The 26703-nt window shown below is 38.5% G+C and overlaps 1 protein-coding gene across 2 annotated transcripts in view; it reads left to right on the forward strand.

The window, feature by feature from the left end:
• Positions 1-24993, forward strand: part of LOC139120092 (clathrin interactor 1-like) — a 29881-nt gene extending 4888 nt beyond the window's left edge. Inside the window, exons 3-11 of one of the 2 annotated variants that reach the window (XM_070684173.1) lie at positions 2521-2659; positions 7355-7486; positions 10447-10579; positions 12853-13051; positions 15396-15652; positions 16460-16736; positions 19830-20111; positions 20636-20762; positions 21301-24993. In XM_070684173.1, coding sequence (XP_070540274.1) covers positions 2521-2659; positions 7355-7486; positions 10447-10579; positions 12853-13051; positions 15396-15652; positions 16460-16736; positions 19830-20111; positions 20636-20762; positions 21301-21602 — 1848 coding nt within the window. In that variant the 3' untranslated portion in view covers positions 21603-24993. The remainder of the gene's footprint in view (positions 1-2520; positions 2660-7354; positions 7487-10446; positions 10580-12852; positions 13052-15395; positions 15653-16459; positions 16737-19829; positions 20112-20635; positions 20763-21300) is intronic. The other variant, XM_070684175.1, reaches the window with a different exon arrangement.
• The last annotated feature ends 1710 nt before the right edge of the window (positions 24994-26703 follow it).

The following is a 26703-nucleotide window of genomic DNA, read 5'->3' on the forward strand; positions in this document are numbered from 1 at the left end:
GGTTTATATATCAAAAAATTATTAAAAATTCTTTCAAATTTCAAAATGTGATTTTTCAAAAAGTACTTCAAATACAGGAAAATTGTGCCGTACAAATCTTATCTGTAACCTTGTTAATAGGCTGTAAAAATTCCATGTCCATATCTCATTTCAAAGTTGGATTAAATTGGTATACAATTATGTAGGAAAACTGTTGTTCTGTCAAAAATGTTGAAAACATGCCATATTTGCACCCCTCTTTTGAAGTCATAGAGCAGTTTTTTTTGGTTAATCTCACTTTTGACACCTCTTTGACACTCAAAGAATCTAAAAATGCATTTACAATAGCAGTCACTCACTCTGAATGCCAGCACCACCTTGTCAAACTTTCCTGAAAAACTGCAAATAATGACTTTCCCTTTTCAAACATTTTATTAACAGCTAGGGGACCTCTACCATAGTTAATACACTAAGGACTCCCCAACTTCTTCTTATTTGGTCAGTTTTTCAGAAGTTTTAACAGGCTTTAACCCTTTTCCTGCCAAGTCGGTGAAAATCCGCTTGAAATTCGGTGTAGCTAGAAGCTGAGCAGCCACGGCCGTTATCCTCCTAAGGCGGTGGAAATCGGGCTCCTTTTTGGTACCCCCTTTCCTGCCTAGTCGACGGAACTACGTGTAGCAAACCCTTGCTCACGCTAGGGGTCGTTCGAGGACAGGTTTTGGGCGAGGAACGGCGTTTGCTCTCGAAATGGGTTCACAGGGAGTCCAAGGACAGGGAAAGGTGCAGAAACCTGTCCGCCAGTCCCCCACACCCGAGGGGGGCTGGTTTTTTTTTACCGCTTTTTAGCGGACTTGGCAGGATAGCATGGTGACGTTTTCTGGCGGAGTTGGACGTACTTGGCTGCCTGGCACTATACAGATTGCTGCCGAACTTGACCAACTCGGCAATGCTAATCTAGAAGGCTACCTCTTGCAAACGACTTGGCAGATATGCCGATGGTGCGAGACGAAAGTCACTTATTCAGTTGTGCGTGACTGAAAATGAGAACGTATTTTTGACGGGACGGCTCGACTTGTTCCTCCCATGGAACGGATATGAACGACTCGGAAATACCATTACAAACTGGTGTCCGACGTACTAAGCTGGGCTTCAGCTCTGCAAGTTCAAGCCAGGCAACGTCCTTCACTGCCTTGGCCGTGCCATTCAATGGACGTAGCTTTGGATTTTTTATTTATTCCACCGTCCGAAGTACTGGCTCTGGTTTGCAGGCAAACGTATCCTCTTGCCGATGCATTGGTAACTACGTACGCTGTTTGCGTACAGAGAATTCAAAAGGGCACATGAGGTCAATATGCTACATGTACGGGGATAACACGTCTGCATTTAGCAGGGACTGCTTTTGTTATGCAAACCAGCTAGCAGTACAATATGGCTGCCAGCATGTGGACACGTCGATGGCTAGAACAATGGAAGCATATTGCGTTGCACCCGTGCATCGCAAAAGTGAACTGAAGACTTGGGGGTAGTGACTGGTTATCACTGGTTAGCTGCAGCCCAAGCCATGTCGGTACAAACCCGTACCTGACTGAGGACCACTCGATTAAGTCAGTAATGAACGGTAACACTCGTAAGCCAACTCCCAACTGAGCTGGCAAAACTACGTAAAGCTGTGCTTCAATGGCTCAGCCATGTCGTTAATACAACGGCAAAAACGTAGTTTTTGTGCTACACTGCCAAGTCGTTGAGGTACGTATTCAATTGCCCCTACCCTGGGGAAACAGGACAGGTTTGACGGTGCTTCTGCACCCCTAGCACGACCCTCAGGACCTCTGACTAACAGACGAGTGAGGTGATGTTTGTGCCTAGCGGACGTGCGTAATACTGAAGGAGTTTATTTCCGAAAAAATAAACATGAAACGGCAATAAAATGACGCACTCCCAGGGGCAAACAAAGCCGGTGACCTCAATTTTTTTCTGCAGCAACCCTTGAGCTCCTTCCCCTGTCTACGGGCATGTAGAAATTATCGAAGTCTAACACGTATAAGTACGGCTAAAACTACCCTGAAAATGGGCAATTTCTGCCAAAATGGCTGGCAGGATAACATGCAGGAGAGCCAATCTTTTGCAGGCACATATTATGGGGCGGTTTTCTACTGACTTGGGAGAATAACGGACAAGGGCGCTCGGCAGGAAAAGGGTTAACTCTGCAATGCCTTTGTGCCCAAATGTCTAGTTTTTTTTATTCCACAGAGAATGTTGACTACTTTTATATTTTAATAGTTTTGTTGAAATTTATAACTGATGCTCTAGCCTTTCCAACCACCTTAAAACAAGAACGCATCTTTCCGTAAGACTGCCATTTACGAACTAACTGCTTAGCTCATATACGATACAAAGGAATAGAGATCTAACAAAAGACCAGAATGGTCCATTTACTGGTATTTCAGAAAATACGCTTATCACAGCTAAGTATTCTCGAAACGATGGTAGTTTTCACTCAGTATTTATCAGTATTCTCATATTTTTGTCTCCCTTTTTCAGTGTCTTCTTTTGTTAAAATATTTGATTCTGAACGGCTCTGAACGCGTCGTCACCAGTGCCAGGGAACATATCTACGATTTAAAAGGTCTAGAAGATTTTTCAGCTCGGGATGAATTTGGCAAAGATCAAGGCATAAACGGTAAGTGTAGGGACGGCCAACACCGCATTTCTGTGTACATTCAGATTCAACCTCACAGGTGGATGGGCTGCATGGAACTAAATAACTCTATTGCTATGCCAGTCCCCAATTACTTGTAACTCGTGTGTTGGGAATAGCATGAGGATTATGGTGCCTCATTCCAGGACTAAACACCATGGAATGCTTGGGCCGTCTGTACATACTACGGAATCCTAGGGCCTACCGTGCTATTCCTTGATCCTTTGATTGACTTTGGCTTTAGCCCAAAGGGTAGTACACTGGGATGGATTCATGTTACAGCATACCCAAGAATGTTAAAGCAATATTGAGGGCTTCACTGAGTGGGACTTGACAGTTGTTGTAGAACAGTGGCTTTCATACAGATTGTTGTATAAGTGTAGCTTTCCTACTGATTCTGATTTTTAGTCCCCACGGACACCGTCCGGGGGGACTTATAGGTTTGGTCATGTCCGTCCGTGTGTGCGTCCGTCCGTCCGTCCGTCCGTCCGTCCGTCCGTTCACGCAGATATCTCAGAGATGCCTGAAGCGATTTCATTCAAACTTGGTACAAGGATTACTTCATATGTCATACAGATGCACGTCGATTTGTTTTGTGATACAATCCAATATGGCTGCCAGGCGGCCATTTTATTACGATTTTTTCATGTACAGAGCCATAATTCAGGCATGTTTCAACAGATTTTATTCAAAGTTGGTACAAGGACATTGACCAGTGTCATAGATATGCACGTCGATTCTTTTTGTGATACGATCCAATATGGCCGCCGTGCGGCCATTTTGTTACGATTGTTTCATGTACAGAGCCATAACTCAGGCATATCTCAACCAATTTCATTCAAAATTGGTACAAGGACATTGACCTATGTCATACATATGCACATCAATTTGTTTTGTGATACGATCCATATGGCTGCCAGGCGGCCATTTTATTACGATTTTTTCATGTACAGAGCCATAACTCAGGCATGTTTCTACAGATTTTATTCAAAGTTGGTACAAGGATATTGACCAATGTCATAGCTATGCACATCAATTGTTTTGTGATACGATCCAATATGGCCGCCAGGCGGCCATTTTGTTACGATTTTTCATGTACAGAGCCATAACTCAGGCATATCTCAACCAATTTCATTCAAAATTGGTACAAGGACATTGACCCATGTCATACATATGCACGTCAATTTGTTTTGTGATACGATCCAATATGGCCGCCAGGCGGCCATTTTATTACGATTTTTTCATGTACAGAGCCATAACTCAGGCATGTTTCTACAGATTTTATTCAAAGTTGGTACAAGGACATTGACCAATGTCATAGCTATGCACATCAATTTGTTTTGTGATACGATCCAATATGGCCGCCAGGCGGCCATTTTGTTACGATTGTTTCATGTACAGAGCCATAACTCAGGCATATCTCAACCAATTTCATTCAAAATTGGTACAAGGACATTGACCTATGTCATACATATGCACATTGATTTGTTTTGTGATACGATCTAATATGGCCGCCAGCAGGCGGCCATTTTATTACGATTTTTTCATGTACAGAGTCATAACTCAGGCATGTTTCTACAGATTTTATTCAAAGTTGGTACAAGGACATTGACCAATGTCATAGCTACACACATCAATTTGTTTTGTGATACGATCCAATATGGCCGCCATGCGGCCATTTTGTTACGATTTTTTCATGTACAGAGCCATAACTCAGGCATATCTCAACCAATTTCATTCAGACTTGGTACAAGGACATTGACCTATGTCATACATATGCACATTGATTTGTTTTGTGATTCGATCCAATATGGCCACCATGTGGCCATTTTATTACGATTTTTTCATCTCCTGAACTACAACTCAGACATGTATCAAGCGAATTTATTCAAAAGTATTTTTATCACAGACCTAATGAAGAGGACTCTATCCTCTCTGAGGACCTGTAATCAAAGCACCCATTAACAAGTGGGGACTGTGTCATCAACGATGACTTGTTTCCCAAACGATGACTTCTCCAGTCTCCCATTTGACCACATGACCATCTCAAGTTGATGAAAATAGCATTGAATCTTAATGTTTATAACAAAGAAAAAATTTGCCGCATTTGTCAGGAGATTTGTCATACAAAAGCAATCTACAGACGTCTGTGGATGTCTATGTTTCTGGTACAGGGGCTGAAAACTGAAGGTGAATGGATTGGGGTTATCTGTGTGTCTAAAATAACAAAGGAACATCAGGGGACATTGAAAATTTCAGCAGCATACTGAAATCGAACAATAACATCAGTCGATCATCTGTGTCTGCAAAATGAATTTCAATGCCCAAATGAACTTCTTGTGACCGTGTTGTGTAATATCATTGAAGTGTTGCTAGTAATCCTTTGGGTAATAAATTTATTCGTACTTTGGAAGAAATCTGACCTATCGATGTACAGACAGAGCAATTATAATGGTCGTATACTGAACTTTTCTCACAACTATTCATGGTGCATTAAAATATTGATTTTACACGGCATAAATCACAAATGATGCTTGCAAAAACACAGACACTGTCTATAGAGGAAATTTTGCATGTTCAAATACGTGTTCGTTGCAAAATTATAATCAGGGTAATCCAAATGAATTTAAAACAAAATGTTGAAATTGTCAAGGGATTATATTAGTGTGGTCGTGTTGTAACATGTTACCATAGTGATGGGAGTTCAGACAAAATAATAGGGCTGTTGCATTTGGAAATCTACATGTGCTATTGCTGTTCGCTGTCAGAATTGTTTGTGAGTAGCATGTATGTAATTTTCATGTCTGCACACTGAGAGACCGTGGAAGACAAAAAAGACAAAAGCCATATTATAACCCATGGAAACACTGTAAACAAGCTATTTATCTTTATCAAACTAGCCAGGTTGGTTTACATCAAGCCTTTTTTAGCTCACATTTGGTTTTATATTTTCATGTGTGCACATCAACATGGATGTATTGGGGGAAAACACCATAACTTACATATGGAAAAAATGTGCAGACATGCCCTTTTTGTGGTAAAACTTTTCCCAGCTGTGCTTTTACTCGGTCTTGCTACATCCATCTTGGTAACCCAAGTAAGAAATGGTTCATTCAAGGGTTTTGATTTCCACAAGTCACGCTGTGTGCCTTCATGAACACAACATGAAATAGCTTGATAATTACACAGAAATGTACCCAGACTCCAAACTCTCATGTTTCTTGCAATACAATCTACAAAAAACAATAGCTCAGAAAAAACCTGATAGTTTGGTGAATGGTGAATAAAGAAGCAGCTTTATCTGTTTTTTCGACCACAAATTTTGCATCACGGTTTTATCAATAGGAAAAGAAGAATACTATCAAAACGGAAATTGTCAAATCAATCAGGCATGCATTTTGTGTGCATATCCAATTACAAACGTTTTCTTTTATTGTAGATGAAATATTTTCTAATCCAGGCAATTTAATGCAATCAGTTGTATCATTTTCTCCAGTTGTTGTATTTTCTCTTTTGCCTCAATATCTTTGATAAGATAAGTGACGTACAAAAACGTCAATAAAACAATTAAATATTAAAGAAGTCTTAGAACAATAGCTGCATACGAGATTAGGGCTAGAAGGACGAGATTTTTTAGGGAAAGTTCAAATTTGAAAAAAAATGATGGATGGAAAAAGACATTTCAGGGAACTTTCTGAATAACCAAGATGTGAATCATTTCTTTATGTCGAGGCAGATTCAAAAGGAAACTAGAAATCAACCAGTGTTTCAATTTGCTTTGCAAGGCTTCTATTGATAAAACTTACCAAAATGGTAAAAAGTTAATCAGTGTTTATCACCACAGCAACCATCATGTAAATTGAGGTTTTCAGAGGGGAACTGCAGTTCACATTTCACCATGGCCATGGATGTTAAACGCTTGACTGACGTGTATTTCAAAGTACTTTGTTCCTCTTTGCATGATATCATTTTGTGACACTTCCAAGAAATCAGAGCTTACATTTCCCAGAAGGAAGTAAAGTGTCAGGGACATTGTACATAGGGAGAGAGGCAATGTCTGTAGTTTTGCTCTTGATGTCTGCCCTTCCGATGCACTTCCTACATGTACACACATGTACCTCACATAGTCCATGTGTGCTCTAAAGCTGAATTAATGGCCCTTTGACACAAGAATGACCTCTGCGACACAAATAAAGTTTCACATATAACATTGTACACACATTTACCAGTATAGCGGTGAGTCGCAGAGATGTCCGGAAATTTCTAAATTGTTTCGTAGAGTTTTAAAAATGTTGTCAGTTTGGAAAGACATTGCTCATTGCGGCTATGTCAATGTGTGTTTTCTTGTGGACGTTAAAGATTAGTCAATCTTTGCTGTGGTCAAGACCGTTTATTGAGATAATTTGTGAGAGCATAGTGATAGGTCAGTGGTCTAGCGATGAAATAAATGTCTCCTGTTGAAGGCCGATGACACATTTATCATATTATTTATGATTGATTACTCTGTCTGTCTCATTTGACCTCTTCAGATAATGATAAGTGGGTCTTCACATAATTGTTTTTGCACTCAGTTCTCTTTATGAGACACTATCCATCAATTAATGTGTTGTGGAATACTGGAAGAGAATGTAATGTCATTCTTTACATGATAAAGCAACATTCCGTTTCATTCCACAGTGCGCCAGAAAGTAAAAGAGGTGGTAGATTTTATCCAAGACGATGATCGTCTACGAGATGAGAGAAGGAAAGCCCGGAAGACTAAAGACAAATATATTGGAATGTCAGGAGATCAATACCAATACAAGTACAGTAAGTATCTGTGAAAAGTTAATCACGTTGTGACCATGATAATTTGACATGATAATAGAGTTAAACATTACATGGTGTACTTAGTAATTTTACGTTTATATTCAATGGTGTGAACATTTTGATGATATCTGTTCAGTGTTTTCCTCAGCATGGATTAAAAAAATGGGTGACCAATTTACATATCAGTATACAATTTGCATATTCTTTTGTTGTGAGAATGTATTCTTTTGTACAGTTATTAACATATCAATAAATTGCTCTAAAAACAGACCGATGGTCCTCCCCTAAAAATCGCCTTGTGGAAAACCCTCTTGTATTCAATAGATGTATAATTTCAGCTAAGGCAATGGTGCTGTGCCAACTTTGCATTAGTAAAGGGAACTGCCTAAGAAGAAAATGCCATAAATTATACAACAATATTTGGTCTAGTCTCCATTTCCAAAAATTAAATATTTTCAAAAGGTCTTTCAGCGTTCCTGAAGATGATGGTTGCACAGATGGAGTTTACTTATAATGCTTGGTGGTGTACCTTATGTGTGCACAGATGCAAATCCTAAAAAAGGTGTAGATATCAGGCTTTGTAAGCCTTCAACCATGAGAAGAATAATTGTGAAATAAACAACATTCAATGAAGTAATTCACTGACAATGTACATATTAATGAGATCACTGGTATTTAACATTATAACTCACCTTATTATTCACAATCGACAAATTAATTACTAACTGGGAGTATAATAATCAAACAAGTAATTAATTAACTCATCGTGTTATATGGCTTACGACTTCATACACAGACCTGCACAAATGTGTTTGTGCTTCTACAAGTCTCTCACATCTGTGTTGCGTTTTATTCTGAACAGCAGTGCTCCGGTACACATCCGTAATCACATTAATGTTGTTTGCCATAAAGCAGAAATATTTGAAAAATTCCACATTATGAGCTGTAATTTTAATTTACATATCTTTGTTCAAACACTTGTATGGATCATGTGTTAGTTAAATTAGAACCACTGACAAGCTGTGACAGAATGCTACCAAGTCTATCGGTTGTCGGCATAGCAACCATTTAATACCTGCATTCCTGGTATTAGGTCAAAGAGTAAACGTCAAATTTTCACCTGAGATTTTCAAATTCCTGTCCCACCAGTTTCGCTCTACCAATAAAGATCAGTGATAAGTCGTCATGTGGTTAAGGCATGTGATAGCATTGTGTACAAGTGCAAAACAAATATCGTAAAATTGGGTCTGATTTCTGGTTATGAAGTCTGAGACTGCCACTCAAAGCTGATATGTTCCCAGAGCATTCATGATATGTCAATATGTCATAATTGAACTCTGCTCCAGATAGCCCACCCAGGATGATTTCATAAAATATCTTCTGATTTTTCAATAAATTTGAACTACTCTTGAGTATTTGAACCAAGGGGGATATTTTTTTGACAATAACCCCTTCACCGCTGTGGTTTGGTCCAAACCCATTGTTATCTATGGAGAGTGTGGACCTGTTCACAGGGAATACAGGGTGAATAGGTCAATAGTACATTCAAATGGGTGGTATTTGATGATTGAGCAATCAATAATTCATGGATATTAACCCTTAAACCCTAGTACTTTGACCTGTTGTTGAACAACAGCCCAGATCAAAGAACTCAAGGCTGAAATAATAAATAATGTCAATAAAGGTAATTGCGCATTTTCTAACATTGCCAAAAATGTGGTCATGAGGGATATGATAGCATTGTGTACTTTAGCAAAATAAATATTGTTAAAAAAACTTAAAATTTAACAAGTTATGCATTTTCTGTTTGTGCTTGCCACGACGAACTGGTGATAAATTTCCACATGATAACGGAGTATTTTCAAATTGCACCACTGATAATATCGCTGACATTCTTTGTGCATTAACCACTTCATTGACTGTATTGGCACTGTAAAAGGAAGGAAATTCTTGTTTAAATGCATCTGGCTAATGACTTGTAATGGCTAATGTACACACGTACTCACCATTGAAAGCTCTCAGAGAATTCTAAAACAGGCGTGTAGCTCACAACAGATCTTTTGAAGTTGGGCTGAACCTGACTTAGACATTTTCACTTTATGAGTTTGAAGAAATAATTGCAAAGATTGTCCTGTTATCAATCAATTTAGGAATCATTGTGTTTTTGAAGGCGACTGTCATCCATGCTCCATACATGAATGGTATTTTGTAAACAAACATGGCTGTCGTTCTTGACCTTGGCCCCATGTGTCATTGGTTTCCTTGCGAGTACTGAAAACTGTAACAAATTCTTTCTTCAAATACCACATAGTGCCAAATTTAAAGCCTACTTATTGGTTTTCTTTAATCAAGTTTTCTTCTTGAACAGTGCATATATTTAGACCCACAAGATGTACAGGAAGTTATATTGAAAGGCTCATTGTACAAGTTAGATTGACTTTGTGAAGACTTTATTTTTGCAGACATCATGGAACTAGATGTTTTGATTGATACAGAGCACAATGCTGTATTTCAGGAGGCAGAAATGTCAATAACCAGTAGACTCATATACATTTAGTAGATTACATGCATAGGGCTATTTATAGAAAACCTAGAAACAACACTTGGCCATAGTTCAGTTTGTGAAGATCTGCAGGTTATCTCATTGTGATAATATTCTTTTTGGTTTTCCAAAAAGCGTGCATGTGTGGTATGCCCAAGACAATTTTAGCTTACCTATGGGTTTAAATTGTCCTTCGGTGAAATAAGTTTTAACGATAAGCTGTCTATTGTTGATCGCAGACTTGATATGTTTACATATCAGCCAACTTTCAGAATACATGTATGCTTCCAAATACATGCACAGATTTGCATACAGGACATGCACATGTACAGTCTTAGCATCATGCACTCAGTTCTTTAGTGTGTTTTATATTGGGAGTCTTCCATTGACAGAAACGTTTCTGTATTATTTTTCCCAGGTGACAGGTATGATCCACAATCTAGGAAAGATAAACTGAAAGAATGGGAAGATGAAATTAACAGTCACAATAGAAGACAAAGACATAGCCGTAGAAGAGACTCTTCCGACGACTCACCACCAGATTATGTCAGGTAAATGCTTCCTTTTCATTCTCTCTCAGTCAGATTTCTTTTCCTATTTTATTTTCCTATTTCACTATTTTTGTTCAGTACATCATTTGCAAATTCTTTTACTTCTCCTAAAGCATGTTGAAATGCCTAGCTTGTCAACACAGCATCTATACATGTAAAATGCACTGTTATTGTTTACATTTGAATTCTAGTTATGACCAGAATTCCACTTGTCAACAATAACAATGCAGTCTAAACATGTACCGGCTGAGCTGACAAGATGAATACTGTGTATATCAACATTTCTTAAGGTAATATGCACCTCGAAAGTGAAAGACTTAAACTTTTGCTCTAACTTTCCTCAAGGAATCTTTCAGTCATTCTCTTTCAAAATCAAGAATAAAAATAGGGGGTCACCGTGCAAATTTTTGTACTAGAGAAACAAATTACCCAAGATTTACCGATATTAGAAATTCAAAATGGCCGCCATGCCTGTGTTAACTCTATGGAGAAAAATAAAAAATTTGAATTTCGAAAAACTAAGGCGGTGAAAAGTTTTCTTTCACCAAGAGCTTTAAAATAAACCCCCACATGTGGTATATCAGAAGAGAACTGTAAAAGTTTGAGAGTCCGAATGTCTGTCCCCGAGGTGCGTTCTACCTTAAAATGGGTAATAGAACAAGGAACTGGTTGACATTAGAAAACAAAAATAGTGAAAACCAAATCATCAAAAGTTACCGCCACTGGTACTTTAATCATGGCCAAGTTCAGAGTGTGACCTTAGCAGATTTGTTGAGTAGAAAGTGTGTCTGTGAACTCTGATTCCAGATATTATGAATGGATCTGCCGTATCCATAGGCTGGATGGAGGAGGGAGTTAACATTCAACCAACACACAGTGCGTCAGTCAGTTAAATATCTTTGTGGTTTCTTCCCTGGGACAACAAAGGACCAAAAAGCAGAAAAATTTCTTAGGCCATTCATATTTCTCATGCATAAAATTTGAAGCCTCATTGCTCATTACTGATGACTCAACAAATTCTAGTCAACATATTTGCAAAGTCAGCTTTAATTAAGATGGATGAAGTCACCCCGTTTATGCTGCATTTATCATGGAAAACATTTCTTTATGCAATATCACATACTATTGGATTCCATAAGACCTTAGAGCATAGTTCCACTGACCAGATCTCCTCTGTCAGTGAGTTGACCCATCGTAATTATTGTAGATTTCAGTCAGGTCACTTGAAATCTGATTAAACAATATCAGATATGAGCATTGGCTCGGTCACTTCCTCTTTGTTTTGTCCTCTGTGACCATTTTAAGTTTAGTCCGTACTCAGAGAGGTAACCAAATTTAACCTGTTCATCCCTAATTTCCTGTTAACATGTCCACTATCACCATTGATAACAATAGGTTTGGGCCAAACCATGGTGTTGAAAGGGTTAAGGCAAAGGGTGTACTCTGTATAAGAGATGAAGCCCTAGCACATAACTGTGTCTGATTCAAAGGGCCAGTAACTGTAATGATTGTTTCGCTAATTTTGTTGTCTGTGTCAATTGCAAATTCTCGCTCTTCTCCCCAAAGTATGTTGGAACAATTAGCTTGCAAATACAGTGTCCATATAAGTAGAATGCATTGTTATTGTTTACGTGTGAATTCTAATCCACGTCAGAATTGGCTAGTCAACAATAACAATGAAGTTTACAGATGTCCAGGCTGAGTTGACAAGCTGAATACTGTATGCTTACTGTGTGAACATGCTTAGTAGAACAGAACAAGAAACTGTAGTTGACATTAAAAACAAAAATAGCTACTGGCCTTATACATAATATCTAATATGCAATAATAATAATATGATACTCAAATTTCTTTTTTTACGATACAATAAAAAATTGTAAGTTGACAGAAATTGTGAAATTGGTAACCGCAAATGTTATGATTGAAACTGTAAAAATTATATATTGAGGGGATCTGATCACACATTTCAGCAGTAAACATGAGCGCAATATGCATTCTTTGTTTCAGTTTATGTCGGTAGCTGTCACTGTCACTTACAAATTGCTTTGTTAGTACCTGCGGACAAAGTCAAGGGGATTGTAATTGGGCTCTGTCTGTCCGTCCATCCGTCCACCTGTGCATAAACAATCACTTTTATACACTTTTACTGTTGCACATTGACAGATTTATATTGGGTGAGGACTATGTCATTGACAATGACTTAAATTACAAATCTATTATAAGAAACATGTAGCACCATGGGAAATGTTTTGAAATGCGTCTGTTTGTTACAGCAGTGACGACGATGTGGAGGAGGCTGACAGTTACCAATACAAGGACAAAGAAGACAGTGTCACCTCCTCAGAGTTTTCTACCTCCTCAAAAACAGAATCACAGACAAAAAAGACGTCAAAACTTAAAAGTGGCAAAAAAGTCGACCTAGGTGCTGCTGCCTCGTACGGTGCAAGTGAGAAAACGAGTAGTAGTAAACAGGTGAGGTGTTTTTGGCTGAAAAAGAACACGTAAACTGATGACTAGATGCGTGTTGTTCAGAGCACACAGAGTGATGATGTAATCACAATAGGCTGTTAGTATCAAGTTAAGGAGCTGATTGGATATTCTCTACAATAGGATTATGTATTCAGATATTGGCGTCAAATTCAGATATATGCACATAGATATTGATACATGCAACTCTATTACTCTCTCTGAAATTGAAATTGATCGCACTAGTAGGTAAAATCTTGACATTATATGTCAAAGATCACTGTTGGTCAAGTTTAGCATAGTTTGGCAAAAAACATAATTGACATGAGAATACATGCATTAGTTGCTCAGTTAGGCAAAATGGTGTGTGCAGTTAGGTAAATAAACACTGGCTAGATATGATGGACAGTGTGCATACCAAAACGAACTCATAACAAACTTTAGAGGTGACCTTTGACCTTTTTAGTCCCCACGGACACCGTCCGGGGGGACTTATAGGTTTGGTCATGTCCGTGCGTGTGTGCGTGCGTGTGTGCGTGCGTCCGTCCGTTCACGCAGATATCTCAGAGATGCAAGAAGCGATTTCATTCAAACTTGGTACAAGGATTACTTCATATGTCATACAGATGCACGTCGATTTGTTTTGTGATACGATCCAATATGGCCGCCAGGCGGCCATTTTATTACGATTTTTTCATGTACAGAGCCATAACTCAGACATGTTTCAACCGATTTTATTCAAAGTTGGTACAAGGACATTGACCAATGTCATAGATATGCACGTCATTTTGTTTTGTGATACGATCCAATATGGCCGCCAGGCGGCCATTTTATTACGATTTTTTCATGTACAGAGCCATAACTCAGACATGTTTCAACCGATTTTATCAAACGTTGGTACAAGGACATTGACCAATGTCATAGATATGCATGTCGATTTGTTTTGTGATACGATCCAATATGGCGGCCAGGCGGCCATTTTATTACAATATTTTCATATACAGTGCCATAACTCAGACATGTTTTAACCGATTTTATTCAAAGTTGGTACAAGGACATTGACCAATGTCATAGATATGCACATCAATTTGTTTTGTGATACAATCCAATATGGCTGCTGTGTGGCCATTTTATTACAATTTTTTCATATGCAGAGGCATAACTCAGGCATATCTCAACCGATTTTATTCAAAGTTGGTACAAGGACATTGACCTATGTCTTACATATGTACGTCAATTTGTAATGTGATACGATCCAATATGGCCGCTAGGCAGCCATTTTATTACGATATTTTCATGTACAGAGCCATAACTCATACATGTTTCAACCGATTTTATTCAAAGTTGGTACAAGGAGATTGACTAATGTCATACATATGCATGTCAATTTGTTATGTGATACGATCCAATATGGCTGCCTTGCGGCCATTTTATTACGATTTTTTCCTGTCGAGGGCCATAATACTCTAAGGCATATCTTAACCGATTTTATTCAAAGTTGGTACAAGGACATTAACCAATGTCATACATATGTATGTCAATTTGTTTCTTGATATGATCCAATATGGCTGCATGGCAGCCATTTTGTTACAATTTTTTCGTGTCCTTAGCCAAAACTTGGGCATGTCTCAATTAATGAAGAGGACTCTATCCTCTTAGGACATGTAATCAAAGTACCCATTAACAAGTGGGGACTGTGTCATCAACGATGACTTGTTTCACATATAATAGCATGGTTTACATTTATCTGAACTATATTTATCTGAACCATATGAATTTTGTCTTCAATTTTGATATGCAAGGTCCAAAGGACTTTTCATGTTGTCCATGGCCCCTTGTTCATTTTTAGCCAGACACGTAACAAATTGACTTAGCTCTGTGAACAAAATTTGCCCATTGTTTTCTCATCAAAATTTTCTAAGCTATCAAGAGGGTTACTCTAAACTCCTCCCCTTTCCTTCCATCACTGACAGTGTGTCACCTGTTTAACCCTTTGAGCACCAAAGTCAATTTTTGTCGCTTCTATCAAAATATACGCCAGTCAACTTTTTTCTAAATTTTGCTAAAAATCTTAAGCCAATAAAAAGTGATTTTCATTTGACCCAAAATTGTCAAAAAAATTACAGAAAAATTCACAAAATTGGTAAAATGTTGCACACAACAATTTTGATGGGCAGCACTCAAAGGGTTAAAAAAATTATGACTGCAAACACTGATGTCAAAACAAGATTCACAGTACTTGTAATCTCACTGACTAATTGCAGAGTAAAGTAATAGGTTTCTGAATGAGAAGTGAAAACAGTCACATAAACAGTAATAACAATCATATTTTTTTTGTCTTCTTTTTTAGGAAGTTCCCTCTCAGCCCTCACAGGATATATTTTCCCTCATAGACACAGACGTTCCCGCTCAACCGACTTTACTCTCGCAGACCCAGAGTAGCACAGATGCCTTTGCGGATTTCAGTTCCCCAGAGGCGGTGACCAGCCTAGACAGTAGTGTGGACACAGCTGGTGCTAACACATCACAGACGACTGCAAACGGAGAGTTTGGCGACTTCAGCGTGTTTCAGGGTTCAACGACCTCGCCAAAAAGCCCAGAGAAAGGGTAAGTCTGTCGGAACCACATGTGCATCATGAAAATGCAAATTTTGACAGAATTTAGCAGACAGAACAAGTGCAAGAGGATAGAATTATCATTCAAAAGGATTGTAAACAAAGCTGTGTAGGCCCTACTCTTTGAATACGTAGCTACACTACGGCTATAATTTTGAAGGTTTGACAACAACACCATGACTGACCATCATTCTTTAGCTAGTCCCTTCTCTTATCAAGCCTTGACAAAACCCAGTGTGTTTGCAATGATGACAATTGGACCTTTCCACTAGGAAATAGGGATGAAAGGGTGAAAAATGAGTTTTTTATTACTTTTGAATATTTCCAGACTCTCATTTGCAGAGAAAGCTTTACGCATAAACAGATCATTTAAATGATCATCGGGAGCAATCAAGAACAATAGGCGAGAATACTGAAACACTTTGCTGTGATTACTTAAAGTTTTTCATTTTCCTGAAGAATCCTGGAATTGGCAGTCCCTTCCTGGAAAATGCTCAGTTGGTTATCCTAGAAACTCACGTCTTGTGCCAAAACTCAAATACAGAGTACACTCAGTGGATGTTGCATAGCAGATTAACACACATTTAACACACAAGAAATAATATTTTTTTATTGCAAAGCACACCTCCCTAGAAAGTTACATACACCCATACACATACACACACTAAAATACTTAAATGTACATACATACATACATACACACACACATACATACATACATACATATTTACATACAAACATACATATACAGAGACAAGTACACACGCATATGATATATATCTCTGCTTTTTGATCCCAGGGATTCTTCATTCGGTGATTTCCAAGCAACAGCATTCGTAGCGCCACCAACGTCCACCAACAGTAGCAATAGCAGCCTTCTGATGGGAATGACGGTACAGTCTCCAGTCCCTCAGGAACAAGTTCTCCAACCACAACAACAGCAGCAACCACCACTTCAGCAGCAACAACCACAGTTACAACAGCAACAACAGCCGATGCAGCCACAAGTAGGAATGCAGCAAACTCCTTTAATGCCAATGTCCTCAGTGCAATCTAACCAACAGATTCCACAACAGGTAAATTCAATCTTGTTTGAAAAAATTGAAGATTCCATTTTGCATGCATTTAAACGTAAAGTGGACATGTTGTATCAAACTACTATATCAGATGATGCCTGTAGCCTCTTTTAACCTGCTCACCCCCAATTCCCTGTAAAAAGGTCCACAGTCACCATTGATAACAATATGTTTGGGCCAAACCATGGTGGTGAAAGGGTTAAAGAGAGAGGGAAGTGTCATCCTGTCTATGACCCCACGTATACCCATACAGTGGGTGTGTTGCTATGCACAACACAACATCCCAACATCATTGTGCACTTCCAAAATTTTAAAATGGCCGCTGTACCAAAACTGGTGACAACGGTTCAAGCAGCTCCATATAAACAAAGGGACGCAACCAAAGTTCATTTGGCAAAGTCTTGCAGTGATTGGAATGCTACAAAACTGGTAAACTATGAACATGCATCAAACACTGACTTTGCTTCACATGGCTCAACATTCATCACAATTCCTTGGAAGAGGAACTGTTTATCAACAAGAAAATTGCGCAGCGGCAGACAGGACGACGACCTCCCTCCCCTTAAGAAGGCATTCTCTTTTTGTGCATTTTGTGAATAAATCTTAAACACCTTATTTTAATGAAACTGGTCAATAGTTGACCTTGCAATTACAGTTATGTACAGAAAGAGAAAGTTGAGGGGAAAAAAAATGGTTTCAATGAGCAACCTTGGAATCTACAATTTACGACTGTGTCCACTTTTTGTCTGAGATACTCTGCTTATCTGCACTATTGTGAGAAGCAAGGCAAGCATTGCCCCGGCATGATATAAATCACTGAATATCAACATCATCCATAATCCCCGGTTAACTTAAAGGAATGCCAGTGACAACTGCTTGATCTTGAGAACTGAAATTCACTGGGGCTTCCACATAGCAATTTTCCTCATTGATTCCATTGATTACTGTGTTCAGTTGTTTGTTCCATCAATGTGTAAATTGCGAGATCAAATATTGACCAGTATGTATTGAAAAGACACGTTTAAAAGATGTCATAAAAAGTAATAAAACTTCAACATATTTTGCAATCCCAATGTCTAGAAAATCAGTTGAAACAGGTATAGAAGTGCCTTAGCTGTATGGGAGAACTAGCTTATTGCTTCATGGAGGGTGTTAACAATGATGTTTGTTAATTTCAATCTTGTGGCAGCAGCTGGCATGTGTTTTAATAGTCATATTTTCAGACAACTGATATTGCACATGCATGTGTTGTAATTTGATAGATTAGTCGTAATCAAGACTCCATTGAAAATTCAGGATTTGCAGTTGAAATACCAGAGTTACCTCTTCTCTCACTCTATTGTATCTTAGTTTAAACATGGACGTAAAAAAAGACATCCATGGTTTAATATGACCCTGAAGAAAGTACATAAGCTATCCATGCTTGATAATTTTATGGTGGATCAGTTGACATCATGCTCCACAATTCCTGACTCTCAACCACCAGTACTTGATCATGTACCAACAAACATTACCTCTTTATTTCTCTCTATTGAACAATTCGTCCCAAACAGGGAGGGTTCTCCGAAAGTAGATTTTAGGGGGTGAGGTATCCTTTTAAGCAATCTATTCATATGTTAATAACCATACCAAAGAATACAAAGAAACAGTATGCAAATTATGCATTGTTATGTTAATTGTTCATCCCTCTAATTTTCCAAGCTATGGAAACGCTGAAATCTTTTGATACTGCAGGCCATTGACATAAAAGTGGGATGGTTTGCTCCTGCATCTGATGGTGTATGCTGTTGACAATGAAATCAATTTGAATATTCCCTGTGTGCACATCTGGCATTCACGTTGACAGCTACCCAGTGTGTGGCTAGTATGCCAAGTGATTATCCTAATAGCCACAGGCTGGATAGAAACATTCCCATTGCTCTATCTTGTAGCCCATGTTTGCATACACCACAGTGGATCCAATGTTGGCCATGCAGCCAAACCCAGAATTAATGGCATCATTTTCAGGTTTGATGACTATGGTATGTACAGTCAACTGTTACAGTCATGCATTGTTATAGAATCGGCCGGGGTTTTAAGGTGGTTGCCTGCTCTACCCGTAATACTAGTGGAATAAGCCACATTTATCCCTCTATATGGCATGTTGTCATGCATCGTGTAGCGTACTTGGTAATGCATTTTGGCATGTCTAGACATTCAACACATGTAGCAGTTACTATGGTTATAGATACTTGCATGTCAGTACAAGATCTTTATCATCTTGTTACAGAATCTAGGGGTCTGAAAGAAATTTGAAATGAAGGGGATTTTTTGGATAGTATGATTATACATATCTTAGCTTCTGTAGCAAGATGGCTGAGTTCTCCATGACAGAGATACATACCAGCAGGCCTCATTAGATATAGGGTAGATTTTATACTGATGTAACTATTTGTAGAAATACCCACAAGCAGCGCCTACAAGGTGCTGTTGTAATCTGCTATGCTATGGCGTCAGTCCCAGACACAGCATTAGCAGAGACATGCAAAATACTAGCAAATTTGTAGATATATGATGGAAGAGTACAAAATTCTTGCCTTTTATCACAAAAGCTCAACCCGTAGATGTCTCAGTTTGATTACATGTTATGTGTACCCTTCATTTTTGGGGGAGGGGAAGGGGCTTTTGAAGCTAGGAGAAAGTCTCAGTAGATTGACAAAAAGAGAAATACTGGAAAAGGCTAAAATGATCTCTCTCTCAATATGTCAGATACAAGACACAACTTTTCTCAAGACGATTCTTGTTATTACCAAAATACACCTTTCTTTTTCTGTGTCATAAACTGTCTTTTAATTGTGATATTTACTTTTCAATGTTACTTGCCGTATGCAGATGATGATATCCACGTGGTTGGATTATCACGTGATAAGCTTGGCCTACCCATTGATGTTTTCTTAAATTCTTACCAACCTGCACTTTATTCTCTTCCTTGTTTTTTTTATGGTCGTCGCACTCTACTGTCAGACGGATCAGCAATGACAAAACTGACTTATGGATATTTAGAAATGATAGCAGTAAAAACTAATATAATTGTCATCATTTGTTTTGCAACAGCCAATGGCTGCAGGAAGTAGCGCCACCAGTCAGATGCCCCCCATGCAGAACACTCAACCCATGATGGGTCAACAACCCATGCAACCCACCCCAGGAGGGCTAGGCAACCCTGGCATGGGCCCGATGGCACCCATGGTAGGCTCCGTACCCATGGCCAACCCGCAGATGATGCCACAGCAAATGCCCGGCATGATGGCAGCCCAGCAGCAACCCATGATGGCTCCCCAGCCAAACATGATGACGCCATCCAAGACGACGTCATCGGCAACTCAGTCACCGCAGGTAATATAGCAATTGCGCTGTGATCTGTGATCATTTAACATTGACAAAATGACCAAAACACAAAACACTAGTTTCCCCAGATGAATTCAATCGTTGCTGAACAGTTAGCCCTAATGCCAGTTTGGTTGAGGAAGGACTTTCTTTATGGATAAAGCCAATAGCTAGCTTTGTAAAACACCTTATGCGATATCTCTGTCATGATTCGTCAATTTACTGTAATGTGATATGCATCATTTGATACATGCAAAAGACAAGTTCTAGTGAACAGTTCAGAGAACTTTATTTTTAACTGTTACCCGGGTAAGTTTGAAAAGCGCCCTCTATGCATGCCAACAATTCTTGAAAATTTAAACTGAGGCAAGTGATTGCAGAGAATTTCTCATTTTTCCATGAGAAAGTTTGATGAGGTGTCCTGGCAAGCCAAATCTGGGTAACAGTGTTTGGTTTTGTCCCTTGGTCTGCAAGTTGTCAATAACAGTCAATGGTATGCTTCTGTAATGTACTGTTACGTTTTTCTCCTACAGAAAAATACAATTTGGACCAACAGTAAAGTGGATATCAGTTTAGATTCATTAAGCCCTGCAGACAAGTACAAAAAGACAATTCAGCCATCGATGAATGAACTCCAACAACACAACAGTCCACAAATGGGTAAGTTAAGAACATGTTATGTCACCTAGACCTGATAAGCTAGTTTACTTGCCAAACTGTGTCAGCCATCAGCCTAGATTTCACTCTGATAAATAGCCAGTTAATGTCATTGTGTTTCCGAATGGCAAACTGCAATAATTTCTGTAGTGTGTCGCCTATGATGGTTTCATTCCAAGATCTCAGTTTTTGCCTGGTATGGTGGTGAACATTACCCATTAGCTACCTTTCCTCTGGTGTTCACCCTATTAACCCTTTGTTGAGTGCTTTAATTTTTTTCCCACCAAAATTTTAGTGCAACATTTTACCCAATTTATATGAATTTTATGTAATTCTTTTGATAATTTAGGACTAAATGGACATCACTTTTCATTTGCTACAGTTTTTGATCAGAATTGTGTGGAAATCCGGGAAAAAAATGTCTGGATTTGAAAAAAAAATTGCCTGGAATTATATTTTCAAGGCAACAAAAGTTGACTTTAGCCTTTAAATGATTAGGTATGATAAGACTTGACTTATTACTTGTCTTGTCCCTTTGTAGGCGGAATGCAGGGTAACTTCTCAGCCCAGCCATCGGGCGCAAATATGTACAACCAGGCCGGCGTGGCGGGGATGACCAGCGGCATGGGCCAGATGAACCTGGGTGCGATGAACCAGCAGACGCCCATGATGAACATGCAACCTATGCAAAACAGTATGGGCATGGGTATGGGTATGCAAGGAATGGGTATGGGCATTGGGTTTACAGGGCAACATGGGGATGGGCTCCATGCCCCAGGGCACCATGGGAATGCAAACGATGGGCATGGGGATGGGCAGTCAATCACCAATGATGGGCAGTAATTACATGATGAAATGAGCACGGACGTCTTGGTTTTCTAACTCGACAGATCAATTTCTTTGTAAATACATAAACCACTCCACTCAGTCCAATGAAATTCTTTCCGGACTCCTGTATAGGTAACTCTCTCGGTTTACAAAAAAAGAATATCATGAATTTTATTTTGTAATTTTTTTTTGTTATCAGTCGCCATACTATGTTGTAAAACATTGTCGTGGACATTACAACTTTTAACCGACCGACTGACTGAGAAGACACACAGACAACACCTTGCAGGTGAATTTCGGGGGATTTTTTTGTGAGTCCGAGTTTACATTTATTGAAATCTGCAAGGTGCGTTACAAAACAGATACTTACCTGTACCTACTGCCAATCAATTGTCAATCAGTTATTCACTACAATGGCTTAACAAAAAGACAAAAAAACATCAACAGAGAGAGACAGTGTGTCCCTATACTTGTAATAAAGTTCTTGTAAAATATCAGGTTTGTAATACAAAAACGAAATATTTTGAAAAAAAATGTTGAAAAAATATGGTTTGAAGAAGCAGAGGATGATCATTTTTCCAGAGAAGTAAGTGTAAAGTATATGTTATTGGAAATAATTCTGAGTCAATAGAGAAATATAGGTATTTACATTCTGTATATCATATTATTGTCAACTAGGATGGTTTTCTTCTCTGGGGAAAGATGTCATTTATTGCAATGTATACATTTTAAACACAAAACACTGCAGCATAGCTCACTATGTAGCACCATTTTACTATTTTAGCGCATTATTCAGTCCTGTATCCTAAAAACCCTCCTTTTTATGTAATGGCTATACTCTGTGTCTCGATGGACAGTTCTGTGAGGTTCCAGGTTGGCTTGTGGGAAGTATATCGTCATGTGATTTAGACAATGTGCCCATTAGAGTGTGTGGACACTGGCTGGACGGATAAGCTCTGTCAAATGTAGTTGGAGTGTACGTCCACAATTGCCGGCAGCAGTGTCAATGTTTGAAGCCGAGGGACAGACCCACTCACTGTGCAGGAATTTCTGCAATCTGGTCACACTCAGTTCATCGCAGTACAACCATGTAGAAAAGCAGCTACATTGTATCAACACTAAACGGAGTTAAACCTTTTAACTCCCAGTACCACCTCATACGGAGGTCCCAATTTCAAAAACCATAGCATTATCCTGAAGTTTGGTTGCAAAAGGGTTAAAGTCTCGCCAATCAATCTAACCACCTGAGACAACATAAGTGAAGTTAATGTAGTTTTCCCTCGAAAAGGCACGAAAATGGACTCATCATAAAAATAGACTCCATATAGCATCCCTCTATATCCCTGATTTGTCTACCCTAAATGTTTTCTAGAATAAAATCAACCATCACAATTCATAAAATAACTATCTTAGTTGTCATGTTTTTTTGCATGGCATGTGCATGTATTTCATATGTAGCCCTTCTCTCCATATGTAGTTCTTCTCTCCAAGTCACTATCATCAAAATGTCTTTATTGTTAGCATATTCCATATTGGGAGCTGAGCTTGGAGAGTGTTTTCTCGTGAAAGTTAGAGTGACAGGATAGGCAGATCTGGGCTATAGGAGAGAGGGTAGGGTAGGGTAGGGTAGGGTACGAGTATGAATAGGACGTAAATATGCTTGTGTGTGTCTGTGAGTGTGTGTGCATGTGTCCGTGTGTGTGCACGCGCCTGAACATTGTGCCTGGTAGATGGAAGCTATGTACGAGTGAAATGTGTTGTTTGAGTGTCTATATGGCAGATACATGTTTTGAGCATGATGTGTGTACACATGATAGAGCTGTATGATATCTTTCTTTGTGATCATTCAGCTGACATGTACATTGATACCACAGCCGGTAGACTTGGTTGTGCATGTAATGTTAGCACGTTCACAGAGCAATGCATTTGCATTGATAAGTATGTCTGAAGTGAGATTTGGTAATTTCCAGTGTAATTATTTGATTTTATCTTAAGTTTGCATATGTCATGGCTAAGTTGTATTTTTACCCACTTGAGAAGCAATTGTTATATGTCCCTGTGTATTCTGAGTGGATGTCATGGCAACAGATGAATATCAATATATAGAGAGAATAGCTCACAAAATCTGTCAGGGTTCCCAAATTATTCCAGATGTTCTTTGGACATTCAATCTCTCCCAACAGTTGCAGAAGGAAAGGCAGTTGTCTATTGTGTCTTCTGGAGACTGAAGCACGGCCTGGTGTCCATTTCTCTGTAGTGTGTACGCGGTCGGTCTGGGAAACTGGAGAACAGGACATTGTAGAAAAAGTTGTAAACAATGTGGAGAGAGAGGCAAATGAGAAATCAAACGTTGGAAGTGGTTGACTTTATGGATATGCTGCTTAACTGTATTTAATTTACTGTTGTTGATGCATGGAGATATTTGATTCAAAGCATTCACCTCTGTTTTTGTAACTTATTTTTTTTCAAAATTTTGGTAGGGACTGGGGTTTTTGAAACAGAGTTTTATGGGGTTTACTGTAATGTTAGCTTCTGCCCTAAGCAACGGGGTATCCTTTGGGAGATTTATATATGTGCATGCTTCTGCTACAAGACACCTTGAGTTGATCAGTTCCCCGCAGTCAAATTTTAATATGACATTATGGCACACAATATGAGGGTTTGCGAAAAAAATATGTAAATAGCGTAAATTAAATGAATGTAACTGGAGATGAAAAATATGAATGTTTTCATCATATGAAAAATTAAAAAAAGGAAAATAATGAAATTAGATGAGTGACATATCTACAGATCAGAGAGTTTGTAGAATAAGTGAATGGAGTCTTATTATATTTTTTTGTATGTACAACTTGTGGGTACAGTCAGTATTGTACAAATTCACCAATGACATTGTTAATAGTCACACATGAGAAAACTCAATTCTTCCAGACTCTGAGAAAAAAGTCGACTCCAAGTGCAATTGGCAGTACGTAGGTTGTTTTTATGTACAGAAGTTCAAGTTTGTCAGGTTTATCTTTTTGTGTGGTCTGTTCAGGTATTTATTTGCTCTGCTTGGACAAGATTTTACTTGTCAGACAGCAAGCAGAATACGACCCCACAAGATGCGTTATCTCACCACTGTACTAGTTTAGACCAACAAGAATATAATTACCTGACCTCTGCGTATGCATTTCCTCACAGGAACTGAAACCAAGGAGACATCTTTCATTTCTGTTGTCATTTATGTTATCTGTGTTTTTGATTTTCTCTGATTTCTTTTTGTGGGTCATCATAACTGTATCCTGTATTTTACATGTTCAGCTGTGTGTTTTTTTAGAACAAACACAGCAAAGCTTGTAAACCCACGATTATTGTAATCATATACCAACTGGTTCATCTTTCAAATAAAGAGAAACATTATCCCAAATATGGTGTTGTCATGTGATTTCTTTTAACCAATCATTTACCAGGGAAATAGTCCAGTCAATCAACAGTATGGGGTCAGACAAATTGCAACACAAATGTTCTCATTATGTAGAATTGTTGAATAATGTGTCGTTATCTTTCTATTTCGTTATAACTAATTTATTTCACTCCTTTGCCAGAAATTGTGAACAAAACCAGGGCCCAAGCCTGCCTGGCTCTAAATGTATTCATTTCAGTTTTTTCTTTCCCCTTCTTCATCTTCAATAACTTTTTTGAACTTTACCTCAAAAACCCAGGATGCACTTAAACTCCTCAAAATTGCAGGACATGTATGGTCTTGTGAGTACATGCATACACCTGACCCTTTAAATTTCAGCTGGTCATGTGACTCGGCAGCCATTGTGGATGAGGGAAAATTCCAGTTTAATCTATGAAAACAAACTTCTCCACTCCAGAACCAATGAACCATTTTGTGTTCAAATCCTAAAGAGCATAAATTTTAGATGTTTGTTTGTGAAAAAAAAATTGGGAAAAAGAATTATTTTGTTAAGGTATATCACAGAAATTGCATCGGTCATAATGTATATATGAATGTAAAGAGAGTCTGCAATCATAATCTCAAGGGACCATATTCTCACATTCTCAAATCGAAAGATCACCTTCTTGTTCTGCCTGGTTTTGGTCTTTCATAAGCCACCATAGAGTTACTTCATCATTTGTTGTGTTTGTTTGAGTCGATATTTTTGACCTTGCCTGTTTGATGTTATCCCAGGGCATGCAGAACGTATTGCTGATAATCTGTAATGTTACTCTTGAAAAACAGTGATTCTTATCCTGACCAGCAATGATTGTGGGATTTGAACAATAATTAAAATGACTTTACCAAAAGTGAAATTATTGAAAATACATCAAAAGTTAATTATGATGGAGCTTTAAGGATCTCATGGCCGTCACACTATTACCGTTTCATTCTCTTTTAATTTTCATTGACAAAGGTCTTGTATTTACTTTGACAGTTATTGGTTTATCACTTTTATTTGCCGTCCTCTACAGCAACAAAGGGTCAACAGGTGTCTCATCCGCGAAAAAATATCACAAAGCTGCGAATTAAATGATAGACTTTCTCACATTGTTCGTTCGTATGATACGAGAAAGTTAAAACACAATTCAAATTATTTATCAAATTAGATGAAACAATCGTCACAAATGATAGTATATCTGATGTCATGATCTTTGAAAAGGAGAATGTGTCAAGTAATTTCAGTGTTTTGGAATATCCAGACTGAACACAGGATTTGCTCTATGGTAAGATGCGATCCTCAAAATTGGCACTGTGACTGTCTGTAGGCTTTGTACAGGCTGCATGTATCTGGATTGGGATTCAGTATTTCACATCACTGTGATTCCCTGAACAAATTTTAGTATTTTGAAATATCTAAAATAAACACAGAATTCCTCCTACCATGAATTTATGTTGGCTCAGAGAATAAGGGGCGGACCATTTGATATTTTGGGGGGGATCCTGGAAGATTGATGAGGTGGCATTATTTTTTTACACTCTCCCACATTATTTTTGTCAAACCTTCTCTGGCAGATATTTTTTCACTGACATTTTCTGGGAATCTTTGTTTTTTTGAAAATCTTCCAGACCCCCCCCCCATGTCAAATGGCCAGGCCCTAATAATAATGATCACATATGCTGCATTTCCTC

This window comes from Ptychodera flava, chromosome 20 (genome assembly GCF_041260155.1).
Source record: "Ptychodera flava strain L36383 chromosome 20, AS_Pfla_20210202, whole genome shotgun sequence".
NCBI classification, from domain to species: Eukaryota; Metazoa; Hemichordata; class Enteropneusta; family Ptychoderidae; genus Ptychodera; species Ptychodera flava.